A 20045-nucleotide genomic window follows, 5' to 3' on the forward strand; every position below is an offset into this window, starting at 1 on the left:
CAAGCGTGCGGACAGCAGAGGTGCAGGTGGGTGAGATTCAGGCAGGGGTGCAGGCAGGCTGCAGGTGAGAGTGCAGGCAGGGAGCAGGCAGGAAGAGCTGCAAGCGGGGCAGGCACAGGCCAGGGGTGCAGGCAGGAGAGATGCAGGCAAGGGCTGCAGGCAGGAGAGGAGCAGGTGGGTGAGACGCAGGCAGAGGTGCAGGCAGGAGGGGTTCAGGCAGACTGCAAACAGGTTGCAAGTGGGGGTACAGCCAGGAGAGGTGCTGGCAGGGTGCAGGCAGGGTGCAGGCAGGAGACGCACAGCAAGCATGCAGACAGCAAAGCCAACCCCAGGCAGATGCAGGCAGGCGTGCAGGCAGCAGCGGTGCCCTGCACCTCCACAAACTCCCCAACGCTTTCCCCTCCACCTGCAGCTTCCTGACGTCCCCGAGTCCCTCTGTGATTTGGGGGGGCGGGGGGGGGGGGCACACCCCATCTTTGCCAGAGCCATCCCTTGCCCAACAGCACAAGTGGCCGGGGCGGGGGGGGGGGGCAGGCAGAAACCCCAGCAGTGTTGAAAAAGGGCAGATTTGGAGGAAAAAGGCAGATTTGGAGGAAAAAAGGGGTTTTTTTCTCAGCATGTCCCCACACCGGGCAGAGGTGCTGGCAGCCCTGCTGGCACCGAGTCCCCCCCTTCCCCCCCCCCCGGGGGGGAAAAACAGCTCGAAGACTAAAATATGTCATTAGCAATAAGGCTAAGTTTGTATTAATTGGGATTAAATTGGGATTAAAACCAGGTTCCTGCTCCCGAAGCTGTCCCTTACGAAGAGCATTGCGGGGGGGGCAATGGGGCAGAGGGGGGTTATCCTGGGGGTCGGATCCTGCCTGTACCGAGGCTGTGGGCAGGGTGGGGGGGGCAGCAGCTCCCTTGGGAATCGCACCGGGATGGGTTGGAGCTGGGTTACAGCTGGGGACCGGGGGGAACAGCGGGGACGGCGGTGGCACCCGAGGACACTGGGGAGGAGGAGCGGGGGGGGGGGGATGACTCACGAGTGGCCCCGTGGGATCCCTGGTGCTGGCTGGAGCTCAGTACCGCTCCTGTGCCACGGGCCGGGGGGGGTCTTGGTCCGGATCCGGCCACCGAAGAGGAGGCTGGAGTCAGTGGTGGAGGAGGTGGCGGCTGCGCCGGGACTCGTCCCTGGTGTGCAGAGACCAAAGGGACATCGGGGACGGCAGTGTCCGTCCATCAGGGCGTAGATGAGGGGGTTGACGCAGCTGTTAACAAAGGCCAGGCAGGTGCTGCCGGCCACCACCCACCTCAGGGCCATCTCCTGCCCCTGGGACAGGACCAGTGTCCCCTTGGCAAGGAAGAAGAGCAGCACCTTGCAGGCGTTGAGGGGCAACCAGGAGCAGAGGAAGGCTACGACGATGGTGACGATGGCACGGTGGGAACGCCGGACGCCCCTCCCCAGCCGGACGTGCCGCTGGAGCCGGCAGTAGATGGAGCAGTAGCAGAAGGAGATGACTCCCAAAGGCAGGACGAAGGTGAGGAAGACCATGGTCAAGCTGAAGTCCTCTCCATCTTCATCCCAGCAGTCATCTCCGTCCAGCTGCCGGTACACCAGGGATGGGGCGCCCAGGATGAGGGACGCTGCCCAGATGATGCCGCAGGTGACACGGACGTGCCTTCGGGAACCCATCATCTTAGTGTCCAGCACCTTCCTGATGACCAGGTAGCGCTCCACGCTGAGGGCAGTGAGGAAGAGGATGCTGGAGCAGCGGTTGACAGCAATGGCGTAGCTACTCACCTTGCAGAGCCCTTCGCCAAGTGGCCAGCGGTTCCCCCGTGCCCCCGCCACCACCCAGAAGGGCAAGGTGCAGATGAAGATGACATCGGCCACTGCCAGGTTCAGCACGAAGGTGTCCACCATCCTCTTGCCCCCACTCTTCTTGGCCATCAGCACAATGACAAAGAGGTTCCCCAGGAGGCCGAGGAGGAAGATGAAGGAGTAGAGGATGGGGATGAAGACGGTGGTGAAGAAGACCTCCCATCCGGAGACCTCCCAGTTCCCCGTCACGTTGGTCACCGGTGGGTAATCGTAGTCGGCTGAGCTGGCGAGCTCCTCGGGAGCCATGGCGGTGGCCAGGTGCCCTCCCCGGTGCCCAGGATGGTGCTGCCGCACCCAGTGGTTGGGTTGTTGATCTCAGATCTGCTCAAAAACAGCACCTCACACTTCCTTTCCAACAGGGCAAGGGCTGCAGGGTGGAAGGGGCAGGAGGTAAAGCGCATTTAATTTTGGAAACCAAAAAAAAAAAAAAGAGAAGAAAGAAATCTCCAAAAAAGGAGGGGGGAGAGGAAGACCGAGGGGGTGGAGGAAGGCTCTGTGCCACCAAGTGATGGCTGAAGGCCTTGGGTGGACACCAACCTACATCTGGACTGGTGTGACCACCACCCAACCGAGCCACCGGCCACCACCCTGCCCTGCAGCTCTCCCACCGCAGCTGCCCTCTGTCCCCTCCGTGCACCACCAACCCAAGCCAATGCCACCCCATTCCTGTCCCCATCCCTGTCCCCATCACCAGCACATTTGCATCAAGAAAACCAGATAAAACCCTTTATTTTCTTGTATTATTTTTTTTTCAGAGGGCCAGAGCAGGTGCAGGTTGGGGTGAGACCGTTGCCCGCCGCATGCCCGCACCACCCCCAGTGCTGCCCTGGCTCTGCCAGCTCATTCCAGCCCCTGGCACGTTGGTTCTCACCGCTTTGGGGCCACCGAGGCAGCAGCACCCACGGCCACCCCCAACCACGAGCCCTCCCAGAATGACAGGGCCGGGTGCTGTTCCCAGCACTGGGATGTGCTGGGGATGGGGGGAGCCTGGTATGACGCTGGGGGGGTGCCGGGGGAGCAGCCCCCCGCTCTGCCGTGCCAGCTCCTGCTCACATCTGCCAGGCACTCGGCTCCATCAGCTTCATCTTCCTCGGGCTGTCCCACACCAGCAGGAACTCAGGGTGAGGGTCCGGATTCGGCCCCACTGCCGCCTCCCACGTGTGCTGCAGCAGGTGGGACCCGGGAGGGGTGGCCATGCGTCCCGGTCTGTGTCCCCTCGGCCATCCCCATGACCTGGCCATCTCCTGGCCTGGGTGTCCCATCAACCCAGGCTCCATCAGCCACCCCGTGACCTGGCCACCCTTGACCATCCCTTGACCCGTCCCTCCAATGCAGCCTCCCTCAGCCACCCCCCAAGTCCAGCCTCCCCATGCCGTTCTTCAACCCAACCGACCCAACAGCCCGGCCACCACCCAACTGTCCCCATGACATGGCCTCTCCCAGCTGCCCCCAGGGTGTGCCCTCCCACAGCAACTCCCCACATCTGTGGGGCAATGAGGAATGGGTGGGGGCTGAGGGGGCTTGGGTGGATGGATGGGAGGATGGAGGGGTGGATGCATGGACGGGTGGATGGACAGATAGATACATGGATGGATGGAAGGACATACAGATAGATGGATGGACATATAGATGGATGGAGAGATGGATGATGGGTAGATGGCTGGATGGACAGATGGATGGATGCATGCATGAAGGGAGGAAGGGATGGATGGATGGCACGGGTGGATGAATGCATGGATGGGAGGATGGGGGGAGGGATGAAGAGTGGGTGGACGGATGCATGGATGGATGACAGTGAGATGAAGGCAGGAGGGCTGGGCGGGATGGAGGGATGGAGGCCTGGGACAGACAGGAGACAGAAGGATGGCAAAGACCTCCTCAAGCCTCTAGTGGTGTTTCCTCAGCTGCTGCTCAAGGTCAGAGGGGGGGTCCCCACAGCTCCTCCCTCAGCTGCCTCAACCGCCGGCTCTCCAGTACCTGCGGCAGCTCAGCTCTGTGCCAGGGCAGGATCCCCCTGGGGGACAGACAGATGGATTTCAATGGGGCCACCTCCACCTGGCCACCCAGCTGGGGACCATCCCATCTCCACGCTGCTGCTGCTGGGGACACTGGTCACACTGGGGACACTGGGTCTGCTGGGGTCCTGTCCCCGCTCACCTGCTGTGGCTGAAGAGCAGCTCCCGGTGGCTCTGGGACTCCCATCTTGGGTTTGGCACCTTCCTGGGCTGGATGAGGCTCCCATGGCCATCAGTGGCCATGTCCAGGGAGAGGACATCGCTCCCGTCAGCCTCTGGAGGAGCAGCAGGGTTCAGCGGGGCATGGGGTCACCAGGAGATGGGGTCACCAGGGGATGGAGGAGCTGCCCGGCTCCCTGACCCGGAGCCACATGCCAGTGCAGAGCAAGATCCTGGACACCAGCCCCCGTGTCCCCCAGCCCCAGGGTCTTGGGGTGTCACAGCCCAGGGTCACGCACACTGTCCTGCAGCACATGGCACCCTCCAGGATCCCTGTGTCCAAGTGTCCCTGTCCCCAGGCCACCCTATGGTCCCCATGTCTTCCCATCATCCCCGGGGTCCTCATCACCGCTTTGGGTCCCCACCACCCATTGGGCACCCATCACCCTTCAGATCCCCATTGTCCCTCAGGGTCCTGGCATCCCCATCACCCCCCAGGTCCCCATTGCTCCCCAGGTCCCCATTGCCCACATGGTCCCTCTTGCCCGTGGAGTCCCTGTCACCCCCAGGTCCCCATCACGCCCCAGGTCGCCATCACCCCCAGGTCCTCATCGCCCCCAGGTCCCCGTCACCCCCAGGTCCCCGTCGCCCCCAGGCCCCTGTCGCCCCTGGAGTCCCCATCACCCCTGGAGTCCCTGTCACCCCCAGGTCCCCGTCACCCCCAGGTCCCCATCACCCCCAGGTCCCCCAGCCCCGGCCCCATGCCCCAGCGCTGGCACCACTCACCTGGCACTGTGCTGCTCCTCGGGGCTTTGCTGGCACCACGCACGTGGGGGTGAGGGGGGTGACAGCACAGTTTCCTTACCGGGAGGAAGCAAGGAGCGCGGCGGCATCACCCTGCAGGCACCGCAGCATCGCGTTGGCCGTTACCGGCGGACCGCGGCGTCCAGCACGGGGACGCCATCGCGCATGCGCGGCTCCTCAGCCGCAGTACCGGCTTTTGGTCATCGGGCGGCAGCAGCGAAGGCGACAACGCACCCCAGTGCGCATGCCCAGACCCAGACCTGCAGTACTGAACTTTGTTCGCCAGGCGACAGCAGGGAGAGCAGGGTAACGCCCCTACTGCGCATGCGCAGATCGAGACCCGCAGTACCGACTTTTGGCCGCCGGGCGGCAGCTGTGAGGCCGGTGTCGCGCTCCACCGCGCATGCGCTGCGCTCGAACTGCAGTACAGCGGTTCATTCGCCCTTTCGCCGCGTTTGCGGGGCGCTGCCACAGACGGAAGGCCCCCCCCGACCCGAAAGCCACATGAAACTGGCGACAAAATGCCACTTCGCGTCGCGGCGGTAGCAAGGACTACGCCTCGCCAATGCGGCTGCCCGACAGCGAAAACTACATCTCCCGGCATGCACCGGGAGCAAACATGGCCGACCGGAAGCCCCGTGCCCCGGGACTACAACTCCCGGCATTCCCTGCTGGCTGACCCTGCGGGCACACTGAGGGACGTCCGATCCCCCTCACCTGCTCCCTCGGTGCAGCTCTACGGCCGCTCCTCTCCCCGCCTTGGCTCCCACCGGGGCAGGGCAGCACCAGCCCCCCCCCCCCCCCAGCCACCTCCTGGCAGCAGGAGCGGGGGGGCCAGGCGATGGCCCCCACACCCCCCACACCCCCCTCCCCTGCCCTTCGCCCCGTGCAAAGGAGATGTCGAGTGTTCGTTCACACACGTAACAAGTCCTGGGGGTGAGTGTGCTCAGGGGCTGCCCCCGCGACACCCCTACGGTTGTTCCCGGAGCTGGTGGAACAGTTGGTCGGTCGGGTCCTGGTGCAGGCCCCTCTCTGGGGCAGGAAAGGCAAAGGAGGGCTCCTAGGGCACACTGAAAGGAAAACGGCTGATCGTGAAGATCACTAAAAAGCACCCAGAAAACTGGGAGAGGGGAGAAAACTAAACGGAGAACTTTGTGGCCTGCTGCAGGACGAACACGGGGCGCAGAGGCTCACCAGAAGGGACGTAGCGGGCTCGGGGGCAACCCAAAATGGGAAATGGGGGGTGAATTGAGGGCACACCAAAATGCAAACGGGCCACAGGATGCCTCCCAACTTTAAGGACATCAGAAAGCAAACCGGGGAGGGGGGAGCTGTGGTGCACCTGGATGAAAAAGGTGATTCCTGCAGGGCAAATGCAAGGCCCTGGGGTGTGTGGGAAGGCAAGTGGAAGATCGCTAAGGCACGAGTCTCTACAGCTTTATCATTGCGTGGGTGTCTTTCTCTCCTTTCCACCTTATTGTCATTGTTCCCACTGCTCTATCTTCACCTTCATTATTGAACTTCTCATGCAAGGACAGCAAGTAAGCTGGGACTTTTTAGTAACCGACTTTAATTGACTTGCCTTGTCAGATGTGCAGTGGCTGCTAGGAAAAAGGTCTGAAAAAGTCCTGGGCATGACCAGGAGGGATACGGACGACAGGACAAGCTACTGTTTCACATTTCCAGAAAACCTTGGTGAACCCACATCCTCAGTACCGTATGCTGTCACATCCCCTGCATCTTATGAAAACCAAAGTTTTGAGTTGGAAAGGTACAAAGCTACCATCTTGTATAAGGTGAGCCTAAACGGGCTGCGGTTTCTAACATCCCTAACACCAGAGGCCATGAGAGGAAAAGACTCCAAAAAGAGGCAAGACTTACGTGCTCCCCCTAAATAGCATCTCCCGTTGCCACTGCGAGGGACAGAATACTGGTGTAAGCCTTATGACAACAGCTCCAGCTCAGCAGGATGTTTTGCACGTTCTTAGGACCTGTGGTACAGAGAAGAATGGAATGGAAAAGTGCTTATGTTTTAATTACTTTGACAGCCTCTGCCTTGTGGACTGTTCTGCTGAATCAGTTTCTTTGTATCATAGTTAGACCTCTTTCTCCAGTGAAATGGCACACGCCAGTCCTGACGGTTGAAACACTGAAATGATTAGGAACGCCACAATTAGTTGGCAAAGGGAAACATCTGTAAATTTTTGAGCCTCTAAACACAAAACAACTCAGAAATAAAGATCAAAATTTTATTTCTATAAATGCCATAGTACAGAAAAGCATTAACAATTTTAAACAGTTCACTACAATTAAATGAGTATGCGTTATAAATGTTTTGTATTAAGAACAATTTCATCCAAAAAATCATTTCTGTCTGTACACTCAAAACATTAACAGCTTCCATAAACTAATATGAATTTAAATTCCATATTTATTTAGGGTCTGATGATAATCAGTTACACAAGCACAGTGTGACAGTAGTAATATTACCACCTACATTTAATCCTAGGATACTCTGGATGGCAATACAGAACACAAGTATGTCTTTAATAATCTGCTATTCAAAGACAACTAATAATAAGCCTGTAATGTGCAGCTTGGGATCTGCCTGTAATTAGCATACTTTTAGTTAAATTACAGCTCCTAAGTAAAAACCCTGAGAAATCACAATTTTAATCTGTTATTCCCCAGGCTAAAATAATTGTGAGAACATAATGGCATCCACATTAAAAATTATATTCTTGCATAAATTAACACAGCACTTTGCCAAATACCAAAATGAATCCTGAAAATCTCTTTAGTTTGCTTCTGTGTATTTTGTGAATCCAGCAAATTACCGTACTGTAGTCTTGCTACAATATAATTTTCACGTATCCAGTTTCTAGGTAGCGTATATAGCACAAGAACAAATACTTACGCAGGTCAGGTTTCCCTTCTGACTTCTTCCAAATAGTTATCTCTAATCAACCGCATATATTTTATTATGCTCCATTTTAAAGTACTGGTGTATTTTACTGGTGTAAAGTACGTACTTATTTGTATTTGCAGTTGACTTGCTTTAATAAGAAAAAACTTTCAGTATAATTCATTACAATAAGAATTCTGTGAAGAACAACTGTATTATTTCTGTATGACTGCAATGTGTGATGCTGTGTTGTTCAAGTGATTACCTAAAAATTTGTCTATAATTATAACAAGCTGCCTGGTCTGAGAATTTCACACATAGGTACATTTCTTTGGTACGTGTTTTTTCCTTCTCCACGAAACGGTTTGTCGATAGTTTTTAAATGTAATTCAGCACCAAAGAACCTTACAGGGAACACCTGCAAAACTTCCAGTACTGATATTACTACAGGACACACATAATTACTTTCAAGATTCATCACTGTAAAAACATAAAAACATACAACTGTTTAAAAAGCAAGAGACTAAACATGTTAGTTCATTTCCTCCGTAAACGCAGCACACACAAACTGTGAACATCAGCCTGATGATTCACACTGCAAGTGCTATTTACGTTCCTTTTGTTGTCGGTGTCACAAGATTAGGAAAATTGCCAGTTACTACCAAAAAAAAAAAAGCGGGGGGGGGGGGGGGGGGCAAAAGATGGCCCTAGGACTGTAGGCAAATGCACAAAAACACACGTGAAGAACTCTGAACTTTGACAAGACGGCACGGAACAACGCTTTGTACCTCCTGGATAACAAATGTCACACGTGGGCGGCACGATGCGGCCCAAGCTGGTTTCTTCTAAAATAGCAAAGGGAAAATTTTCGCAAAGGCGCTTCCAAACGTTTCCGTGAGTGTGCCGGCTGCAGGTACACGGGGTGGCAGGTACACGGGGTGGCAGGTACACAGGGCAGCAGGCACATGGGGCGGTGGGCACACGGGGCAGCGGCACACCAGGGTGGCAGGTACACGGGACTGCGGGCACACCTGGCGGCACACCTGGGGCTGCAGGCACACCCGGGGGGCTGGGGGGGGGGCACACCCGGCTGAAGGTACACGGTGCTGGGGGCACACCCGGGGGGCTGAGTTGGGGGGGGCACACCCGGGGGGGTGGGGGTGGGGCACACCCGGGCTGGGGGCACACCTGGGGGTTGGGGGGGGGCACACCCGGGGGGCTGGGGGGGGGCACACCCGGGCTGGGGGCACACCTGGGGGTTGGGGGGGGCACACCCGGGGGGCTGGGGGGGGCACACCCGGGCTGGGGGCACACCTGGGGGTTGGGGGGGGGCACACCCGGGCTGGGGGCACACTGGGGGTTGGGGGGGGCACACCCGGGGGGCTGGGGGGGGGCACACCCGGGCTGGGGGCACACCTGGGGGTTGGGGGGGGGCACACCCGGGCTGGGGGCACACGGGGGGTTGGGGGGGGGCACACCCGGGCTGGGGGCACACCTGGGGGTTGGGGGGGGGCACACCCGGGCTGGGGGCACACTGGGGGTTGGGGGGGGCACACCCGGGGGGCTGGGGGGGGGCACACCCGGGCTGGGGGCACACCTGGGGGTTGGGGGGGGGCACACCCGGGCTGGGGGCACACTGGGGGTTGGGGGGGGCACACCCGGGGGGCTGGGGGGGGGGCACACCCGGGCTGGGGGCACACCTGGGGGTTGGGGGGGGGCACACCCGGGCTGGGGGCACACTGGGGGTTGGGGGGGGGCACACCCGCTGCCGCCGGCGGGCGGACACGCGCCCCTGCTCACCGCCAGGCGGCGCCCTGGCGCTGCAGCCGGCCCCGCTCTCTGCTGCCCCCTGGAGAGCGCGGAGCGGTACTGCGACCGACCGGCCCGCGCATGCGCCGTGCGCCGCGTGTGTCTGGCCGCCCTCCGCCGCTCACGCGCAGCAGTGACCGCACCGGGACAGCAGGGGGCAGCAGAGACCGGGCGGAGGCGCTGCCCGTCCGAGCGCGCGCTGCCGAGCACGGCGGGGGTCTGCAGCCCCCGGCGGCACGGAGCGACGGCAGCGGACAGAGGCACGGTACGCTGACGGTGACCGAGCACCGGGACGGGGCGGCGAGCACAAACGTTACCTCACCCGCCACCGGAACACCGGTGAACTTGCCGGCGCCGAGCAGCCGTGCGCACGCCGGAGCCCGGATGCTGTACTACGCACGCGGGAGACTGATGACGGCAGTCCTGGCACCGGCGGACGAAACGTGCGTGCACCGTGCGGGCGTCTACCCTAGCAGGCCGTGATCGAGAGCGGCAGAGCGCCGCAGGCTGTCGTGCACGTGCGTAGAGCCGGCTGCAGCACCGACGTGCACCCGAACGGGCGGCGCTAAGCGCCGCGACTCCCGGGAGCGCAACGTGAAAAACCGCGCCGCCTGCGTGCGCTGCTGCGCCAAAACCACGTGGTGGAAAGAGCGGACCAATGGGATGACGCGCCGCGCTCGCGACGGGACGGTCTGTAGTGGCGGAGCGCAAACGAGCGTGTACGCATGCGTGCTCCGCGTGCCTGCAGCACCCACCTCCGCCCGCGCGAGGGCACCCACCCCCCCCCCCACGCACCCACACCCCCCCCAGCACGGCACCGCCCACGCGTGACGCACCGCGCTCCGATCGCGCGAGGGCAGCCGTGAGCGCGTCCTGCTGCGGGGCCGCGGTGACGTTTCGCTCCCGAGAGCTCTGCTCCCCTCACACGTAGGAGCGCCCTCTGCCACCCCCGCGCCTCCTCCTGCCGCCGCTCCTGCGTGGAGTCCCGGGGACGGGCGGGTTCGTTCCACGGGGCTGAGAAACGGGCCCGAGCGCGACGAGACCGCACGGCCCACCTCACAGGCGCTGAGGAAGAGGCGGCGGGCGCAGGCGGTGCCGGTCGGTGGGCAGCGAAGCAGGGCAGCGGTGAGTACGGGGGCTGCAGCGCGCGGGAGTCGGCCACGTACGTCTTCGGGCAGCGTTCGGCGACGGGCAGCGAAGCTCACGGAGCAGAGCTTTAGCACAGAGCCCTCCGCGCGGTAACGTTCGTTCGCTCGGCGAACCTGTGGGAAGGAGCTTAAAGACTCTTGAAACGATTCTCCCAAGAGAGACCAGCTCTGAGCATCGCCAAACCGCCCGAAAAACGTGGTGAAGACCTCAAGGCATGCCGCCGTGGTTCCAATGAACCGTCAAAAGCTTCAGACACCCAAGATGACCCCCTACACCAGCCCAAATGTGGTAGCGAAGTGGTAGGAACTGCCCTGCAGACCCCTGAAGGAGCTCCCCCACACTGAGAACAGAGCTCAAAGGTGAGTAGAAGCCCTAGGGACCCCTGCAAACATCCCAGACACCCTGAAAAAGTCCCAGAGAGAGATCACAGTACCCACCGACCCACAAGTGTCCCCCCCGCAGGCCCCTGGAACAGCCCGACAGAGGTGACCAGAGCACTTCAAGGATCCCAGGCTCCCTGGAACCAAAAAGAGCCACAGAGGAAAAAAACTTGCTCTGCAGACCCCAAAACGTCTCCACAGGCACACAGAGTCAGGGGAGGAGACCCCCGCACCATAAAATATGCAGGCGTGTGCATGCACACTCACACGTGCAGGCACATGTCCTGCACCCCTGGCGTAGCCCCAGTGAGGGAGCAGCTCTGCCTCACAGCCAGCATGAACGCAGGCGCGTACACCCACCCGCAGACAGTTAACTTCACCTGCAGGCAGATGGATGCTGTGACCAGGGAAAGAGGGATGGGCAGGGTACCGCAGGCGTAACAGCCTCCCCCCTCACATGCAGACATTGGTGCACGCACACTCATCCATGAACGCTGACAATGCAGGCAGCAGCATGGACAAAGGCGCTGTGCAGTAATCCTCCCCTCGCTGCATCCCACAACGCGCCCAACAGCCCAGACGCACATGCAGAGCATCCCATCTCCTCCACACGCTAACCCCAAGGAACCTCTCGCCGCATGCACGGGTAACCGCAAACCTGCACCCAAGACCCCGCTAAGGACCCGAGCAGCCTGGCCCACACCTCACCCACTGAACAACCTGCTCAGGTACCTCCACCCACCCCTTGGAGCTTCCGCTTGCAGCCTCCATCCTTCCTCACACCCTGCCTGCTCCTTCCATACCCGAAGGCCTGATGGTGCCCCGCTAGAGCAGGCGTGATTCTTGAAGAGAGCTGACTAATGAATGCAGAAGCTGCTGTTGGTTTCAATGCACTTTTTTTTTTTCTTTTTTTTTTTTTTTTTCCTCTCCTTTCCTTCCTGGGCCAGGGCAAGTGGAAGTGCTGCCAGGAGATACAGGCAGCCAGAGTGTTAAAGGAGTAGCTGCTGCCCGAGCATTCACACACCATTTGTGGTGTTGCACACGCACACTTATTCTTGGGTGCGCTTCCTCCTTCTTCAGGCTCAACCCTAGGTTTCCCACAGCAGAGTCCCAAGCGTCGGATTTTCTAAAATAATTAATTTAATTGAAAGGTGCAGCAGCAGGACCAGCCCAGGCTGGGCGCCTCCAAAGAGAGGGACCCAGAGCAAAGAAATCCGGCGTCCGTTACACCCTTGGGTCCCGTACACCCGCCCCTCACGTGCTGTCCACGCATCCTTTAGTCCAATGGTGATTTTTGGTCTGGGGTCTTCTAACATCTAATCGGATTCTTCTTCTGTGTCCAGGCAGGCAAGCTCTTACTTCGTTGACTTGCAGTTTCCACAGTTTTCCCCCGAAGGCTGGAGCCTCCTGATCTTCTGGTTTACACTCCTCATGCACCCGCCCTTGCTGGTGGAACGTGGAGAACTGAAGAATCCCAGACTTGGAAGAAGTGTGCAACATGCTCTAGGTGATCCTAGAGTGATTCCTGTGCGACCTGCTCGAGGTGATCCTGCTCTAGCAGGGGGGTTGGACTAGATGATCTCCAGAGGTCCCTTCCAACCCTGACCAGTCTGTGAATCTGTGAAAAACACTACCGAGACGTCAGTGTGATATCAAAATACTTTCCCGTACTAAAAGACTAAACACAGCACTGTGCTAACTGTTAGGAAAACTACTAGGAAAATTACTGAGAAAAATACCTCTATCGTGGCCTAAGGCTTCAGCAAATCCAGCCACTCTTGCTAAGTAAAGCTAAGCAAACAGCACAAATCACTCTCTATTATATTCCTAAGCCATTTTATTCTAATTAAAGCCTACTTATTTACATTAAACAACTAATATCCCTCAACCCAGAGTAACGTTTGCAGGGAGCACACTAGGTTGAGAGAAATCATGCCTTGCAGAGAAGCAAGGGACGACTCTCTGCTCCCCCCCGCCTCCGGCAGCCCCCGCTCATCCAATAAAACATGGCTGTGCAGCGGTGCTGGGGGACGCAGAGCTGATGCAGTCGTGATGCAGGCAGCAAGGAGCACCCCAGCATGGTCTGAGCATCCTGGGAAGCGCATCAGCCTCCCGCTGGGCCCGTGTTGGAGTCCGAAAGGCTGGAAGCCACCCGGCTGAGCCTCGCTCTTTGCCCTGATGTAATCTAACATCGGCGTGAAGTCAAGGGCTAGCTTGTGCTTGTCTTGCTGCAATGGGAGAAGGAAATGCGGGGAGCGACCCGTCCTATGCTGGGTCTCTGGGTGGTCTGTGCCTCAGCCCCAGCTGTGTCCGGCCACCCATCCCGTTCTCCTGCAGCACGGGACGGGACCACGTGGGCACCGAGAGGCCGACTGCAAACGGTGAAGGGAGGTGCAGAGACATCCGGAGTCGTGGGGGGTTGAGGGCAGGATGGTGGGTGGATTGAGGTTGCTGTGAGTACTGGAGCATTGTTTGGGGGTGGACGTGTGCTGGCCCATATTGGGAAGGAACCGCAGACCAGAATGGGAGAAGAAAAGCCGGGGAGGATCAAATGGGCCATCCAGGCTAACCCCAAGCTGCCTGCAGCCATTGCTGGGCGATGTCATCCTCCCCTTTCCCTAGCACCTTCTGGCAGGGTCATCCTCAATGGGCGGACAAGAGAAATCTTGGTGACAAAGAGGAACGTGCTTGCCATGGCCCTTGTCCACCACAAGCAAGGAAAAATTTGCTCCAGGCTCCAGCAAGGTTTGACTTTGAGTGCTTTGTGCTCCCGGGCATAAAGGTGATCAACTAAACTATAGTATGTAGTGATGTGAATATGGCCACTGAAGGAGGAAGGGGAATCTCGGGAGACGGGAGTGTCTCTTGCTCTCCTGTCTCTCCCCAGGAGCACCTCTTAACAGAGAAATGCCTAGGCTGGGTTTACACAGGGATGTCCCATCCGACCCCTTCCCACCCTCCCCTCCTTCCAGTGTCTCATCTGTTCTGTGGGCTTCGTTAGCTAAATTAAGAGGAGTCCCAGTATCAATGAACGCACGGTCCCTGACACAGCAGCACAAAACGCTGGTTAGAGTGGGGGTGTTGATCTCTGTGTTACCTCGATTCCATCCACCCCGCTGCCCCCCCAACCAAAGATGGCAAAGGGTCCGCAGGAACCCAACAGATCCAGGGAGCGCTCCCTCCTGCCGTCCTTGGTGACCTCAGAGATGCTGCGTAACCTCGTCTGCAGGACAGCTTGTGCAGGACAACTTTTACTGTGTGCAAACACCACTCCAGGAGCATCTACACAAGTGAAGAGTATAAAGCAGAATCGTTATCAGATACAAACAAGAACTGTGATTTAATGAGCTAGCAGGATAACCAGTAATATGCTCACTGCCCGTTTTCCCGATGAAATGCAAAGAATTGCCGCTGCCCAGGCAGCTATCGGTTAGAGAAGGATTGGCTTCTGCTCCTGGTGTTTCTGAGACGCTAGCTGCCAATTCCTCAAGTTTTCTTTCAAAATTATTGACGTTTTTACAATTTTAATGCTTTCTGTGGGTCCCTGTGGGTGGGTAACCACCATGAACCCTCTTGCTCAAGTCCTTGCGGAACTACTACCCAGCCCCATGTCAGGCTCACGCATCTGTGCTTCCACAATCTCGCACGGCTGTACAGTATAACCTTCCTCACAGCTCTCTCCAACAACTTAGCAATTTCCAGAGAAGTCTTGGGTGCATGTAATGAAACTATCAAAACCAGGTCTTGAATGAGACTGCAGCGAGACGAACCCTGCAGAGTGAGGGAAGAAGATTACAAATCTTACTTAAGGGTTAGAGCTCAAGAGTTGTGTCTTTCAGGAGTTTCTAATTTACTTTAGCAAACCACAGACGCTAAACAGAAGAGTCTGAATCCTAAATGATAAGGGATGATGCCTGAGACTACAGCGATCGATAAACCGTAAGCTCTCAATCGCAGCGATATCCTGTAAGTCGTAAACTCCCGGCAATATACGGCAAGCACTGAAGGCGAAACCATCAGCCCTGAGCAATAACCACCACGTGCTGTTACAGCTGGTTTACGACTTTTTTTTTTTTCTTTTCTTTGAAGGGCGGTTGTGCAGACTGGTAGCTTCTGGCTGCAAAACGGTGTTTCTGAGAAGTCTCATACACCATTAACGTGTTGAACGTGTTTACAGTTCCAAAGACCTTCTCCCATCCTGAATAAAGGCACTGGACAGTGCTTCGGATGACCAGGCTTAGGAAAAAAGGAGTCGAAACAATGCCGAATTACACAAGAGCTCATATTAACTCAACGGTTACGTTTAGCATTCAGAATCGGCAGACCGATTGGTCAAAGGCAAGACAACTGACTGACCGATAGCTATTGGTGGTGTAAATGGGTCCCGGGCAGAATTGGGAGTATATTACCACATCTAAGGGAGAAAAGACATGAGAACATTCCTACCTACAGGCAATTCCTTAGCTGTAGCTATTGCAAACAACGATACGTGGTATACGCAGAGAAGAACACTTAAGGATACTTTACATACTAGAAGGCAATTCTCTTTAGGAGAAAAAAAAAACCCAAAACATAACAGCTTTTATGATTTTATGTAAGCTGACGCTTTCAACGTGAAGTTGGAACAGAAAATATCTGTGCCTTCACACGCATCTTTGCAATAGGTGATATCCCGAATTCAATCCAATAAAAAATCAGGTGAGGGGGTTTTTTATGGGTAAGTAACTGTTGTGATACCTTGTAGTATAGGCTTAGGGAAAGCTCACAGTACTCCCGTATTACCAGAGATACAAAAAAAGGCATTGTCATAAACATAAAAATAAAAGCCAAGTTACGACCGAATAACACGTCTGATGAAAGACAAAGAATTAAGATAGACCCAGTAATTTTCTGATGGTTCTTTCCCTCAAAACAATTACTTCATTTTTCACAAAGCAGCATCATCTAGCCTCAACAGCTAAACTCGACAAGCATTTTTGCCTCCTGGGGTTTTCCAGGGGTTATTTTGACTACTGATAAAGCCTGTAGTGTTATGAAATTAAGTTACGTTAAATGAACAGAGAGCATTAATCTGGGCAAATTACTTCCAACAATTAGAAAACCATGGCTCTGGCAAAGTCAGACAATAGTTTCCATTAGAGAACAGAAAAATAATGCCATATATAACCTCCTTTCTCTTAGACCCTACAGCTCAAGGAAGGTTTTCGTTCTACTGGGATACAATTTAGAAAATATTTCCTGGATCTCCGGTAGACTTGATGCCTAGCCTTCCCTGTTAAGTTTTCCGTAAGTGCCTGGGATGATGGATGAAAACACAACTTTTCTTTTGGGGAAAGTGACCCTGCTTTAGTGACTTTGTAAGCGAATTTCAGGCAGTATTTTCCTTTCAATTATTTACCATCAGCAAGCTTGGGGGTTTTTTTTTTGGTTTGTTTTTTTTTTTTGGTCACTGAATCTGTAGTGCGACAGAGAGTTAAAAAAAAGTCTCTTTATCATTGTCCGTCTTTATTATCTATGCGGCCCATATTCACAGAAACATCTCAGCACATCAGTATAGCCTCTGGGAAGGGTCACCCATGTTATTTATCTTATTATTAGAAAATTCTTTTGAGACACATTTACAGGAAATCCCCATATGATAACTCCCTTGAGTAAGTGCGTGTTTCTCCACTGAGTTTCTCTGAATTACCAAGGACAGAGGGTTTAGCAGTTAAATATACTTCCCTATTAGGTCCTCCTGACCGCGGAACATGTCATCCCAAATTGGATGTCAGCGCGACAGTCTGTAATACCAAGCGTCGCAATGTTAAGCCGGTCGCCCTCCCTTCTTTCCGGCCTGTCAGTAAAACACAGCAATACTACTGAGCGGTGCTACTCCTGCTTTGTGGGCTGGGGCAAGCCTCCCTCTTTGTCCTGGGCGAAGGAAAAAGTATGCAATACGACGGACCCAAGCATCCCGAAGCAAAGTGAAAAGTCCTCAAGTCTTACACATTGTGCCAGAATAATCTTTCCAAAAGCATTATTGGTGGGACACACGCGTCAGGCCCTGTAGAGGAAAAAAGCAAGTGGATTTATCCAAATGCTTTCAGCAAGTGCTCAGCTCCATCTGCCCAGCAAGCAATATTCCTAAACTGGCGGTCTGAGAAGCAAAAAAATCTCTGTTATGATAGCATTTTTCATTCTGATCACCAGAAAGTTTGCGCCGAATGTTGAAGACGAAAACAAAGCCTTCATTGAGGCAAATGTGGAGAGTGCCTCATTCATGCGAGAAGGAGAAAAGGAATCAGGAAGATAATATGACATTTCACAGGCATGCAAATCTCACTGAATAGCAGCGCAAGAGCACTTTTCTGAAATACTATCCATAGTAAATTGCCTGCACACAGTCGATTCACAGATGTCTTTGCTCTGTCAATCTCAAGTAGCTATTCTCTCAGTAGTTTAAGAGTAAATACACACTTGTGACGCATCCAGATATCGCTGACTGCATTCAAGTGTCTATCATACAAAACACTCTTGAGTTCAGTGAGGCACTCTCAGGCACAGAAATTTTTTAGTTCGTAAAGGTCAGTAATGACAGCTTCATTTTACTATTCCGCGCTGAGGATTTTTTCCATGCGAAGCTCTAGTGTCGTCCGAGAGAGCGGCACAGAACCAGCTCTCCCAACTGTACAAGTGATAGTTCAGAGTCAGCAACCTCTGCTCAGAACCAGCTGTGATATGGCCCTCAAATGACAGAACTCGCCTCAAAAAATTCACTAGACCGTATGTTCTGTAAGACCGATTCCTTAGGCTATTGCAGCTTTCAACAGAAAACGCAAGCTGTTTGTCAATAGGTCGCTCTTAAATTCTGAATAATTACAGAGTTACATATAGAAATAATTACGAAAGGTGGTTCTAGCATGGTGAAACTAAATATACTTTGTAAATTCATTTAGGATTCAGTGAGCCTGAGGGAAAGCGATCAGGATAAGAATAACGTGTCTTAGGCAGGGTCTTCAGTTCCCCACGCTGCAAGCAGAAGGGTATCTGGAGGTCTTTGCTTACGCTTCTGTTGCATTTTTAAGTCTTTAAATGGCATGCTGCTTTCTGTAGCACTACAGCTAAATTTGAGGTTTCTGGACACATCATTGTCAAGTGCATTGAGAAAGATGTTTCTTTCTGTAAAAATGTACGTGTACATCCTCCTGTGTTGTCCTCCGTGGGACATCTCGTCTACGTTAAGGGGCTTGTGGAAGATACAGTTGATTATCTTTGAATAACTGAAGAAAAATGTAAGAAGTAAACTGTGAGAACTTGCGGGTGTTTCATCATCCAGTTTGTACCTAAAATTACTAAATTACGTGCATCAGCGTGGGGAAGAAACGGACAATTTGAATGCCTGGAGAAAAGCGGGCCAACCATCACATGTCCCTAGCATGGCTCACCGTCAGTAGAAAACACGGTTTGGAGCACAGGCAGCGACTGTAGCCAACTTTCATTTTTAAACATCGGTTCGCTCTATGTGGCCAGTGAATAAAAGGTCATTGGAATTTCAACTTCAAATTCAATCAATTGATCCCTTCAGGCCAGTTAAATGATTGCCAGTTAGAAAGATGAATAAGACCTTATATTGTGTAGAAAAATCACTACACCATAGCTGCCATAAATTTGAACTACTTGCATTCATAGAAATGTAATGGAACCTTATTTGTGTTTGTTCTTAGGATCATAGGAAAATTCAGGTTGGAAAGGACCTAAGGAGGTCTCCAGGCTGCTGCTCGAAGCAGGGTCAGGAATAAGGTCAGACCAAGTTACTCGGAGCTCGTGAAAAGGAATTCAAGAAAGCAACCTCTAAATGAAAACCAACGGGGAAAGTATCCCTTCCCCCTTGATTCCACCACCACCACTGCTTCAAAGACTGTAGAGAACTAACCTTAAAAGTACATTTGCAGCAGTCATTTGTCACCTGTATTCATTTATCAAATCCCTTGTAAAGGAAGTAATATGTATTAATGGGAGAACAGAGTTAACGTCTGGGGGAAAAAAAAAAGAAATGCAGCTTGCTGTTATTTGTGACATTCATTAATCTAATGCTGACAAATTTGAAAAGTGATATTTTTTGTATAATTATTTTTGTAATGTCGCAGGTTTTTTTTTAAGAGAACCTGTTAAGACTGTGTTTAAAAAAGTTGCAAAATAAATTCTTAAGGGTGGGGAAAATGTTATGTCTTGTTGTATTGATTTGCTCATAGCCAACCTCGGTTCTAATGATGGAGCTGAAAGAACCTTTTTTTCTCTCCCTGTCCATAGCTGATAATCTAGTCCCTTTATATGGAAGTGAGAGATGAGATATTAGTTAATTATAGTGACTTCCTGAAGTATCGGAGCTCTATGTTAATGAGTCATTACACAGTATTATAGTTCCTCTGACAGACAAAAACAAGCAAGCAAACAACCCAAACCCCTGAAATCAAACAGGAAGGTTCCTACTCCCATCTTGTACTACCTCCAGTTCTAGTCCGAAAGCATTCCTTGTCCCCACCCCCTCAAGATTGAGAATTTGAATTAGTCAGCTAGAAAAATGCCAGTTTTCTTATTGGAAATGAAATAAGACCATAAGCCTGAGAAGTAGGAAAACAAAGAATCTTCTTACAAGAGTACAGAGATTGATGCCAAGTGCATGTTTATGTATCACTTCAATTTCTGAAGAATATAAATACCAGCTTACCATATATTAGTCCCGTCACTTAATCGAAGTTATTTGCTTTCCATCTGCACAGGTTGAGCTGTATATTCTAGAATACAAAAGTTACTCTATTGTGTGGTTTCAGCAGGCCGATTCCCTGCTGGAAATCAATGGATGACTCAAAGCAAAGACAAAAGGCAGCTTTCTGTGAAAGTCTCGAGAATATTGGGTAACACTCTGCTGCCCCAGGCACTCAGACACATTATAGCATCCATTTAAGTTAACTTAA

The 20045-nt window shown here is 53.9% G+C and overlaps 1 protein-coding gene and 1 long non-coding RNA gene across 3 annotated transcripts; one reads left to right on the forward strand and one right to left on the reverse strand.

Moving 5' to 3' along the window:
- Positions 1-970: 970 nt before the first annotated feature.
- Positions 971-4995, reverse strand: GPR25 (G protein-coupled receptor 25). Its single transcript, XM_054803886.1, has 4 exons — positions 4828-4995; positions 4025-4157; positions 3742-3881; positions 971-2234 (listed from the first exon to the last, which is right to left on the reverse strand). The coding sequence occupies exon 4, from the start codon at positions 2111-2113 to the stop codon at positions 1025-1027; it is 1089 nt and encodes a 362-aa protein (XP_054659861.1). The 5' UTR covers positions 2114-2234; positions 3742-3881; positions 4025-4157; positions 4828-4995; the 3' UTR covers positions 971-1024.
- Positions 4996-9506: 4511 nt separating this feature from the next.
- LOC129196261 (uncharacterized) lies at positions 9507-19919 on the forward strand. Of its 2 annotated transcripts, none has more exons than XR_008574123.1 (3): positions 9507-11067; positions 12432-16374; positions 18795-19919. It is a non-coding gene; the product is annotated as an uncharacterized LOC129196261 (long non-coding RNA). The 2 variants fall into 2 exon arrangements; XR_008574122.1 differs by lacking the exon at positions 18795-19919 and adding an exon at positions 11171-11734 and having other exon boundaries at positions 12432-15794.
- The last annotated feature ends 126 nt before the right edge of the window (positions 19920-20045 follow it).

This window comes from Grus americana, chromosome 25 (genome assembly GCF_028858705.1).
Source record: "Grus americana isolate bGruAme1 chromosome 25, bGruAme1.mat, whole genome shotgun sequence".
Taxonomy (NCBI): Eukaryota; Metazoa; Chordata; class Aves; order Gruiformes; family Gruidae; genus Grus; species Grus americana.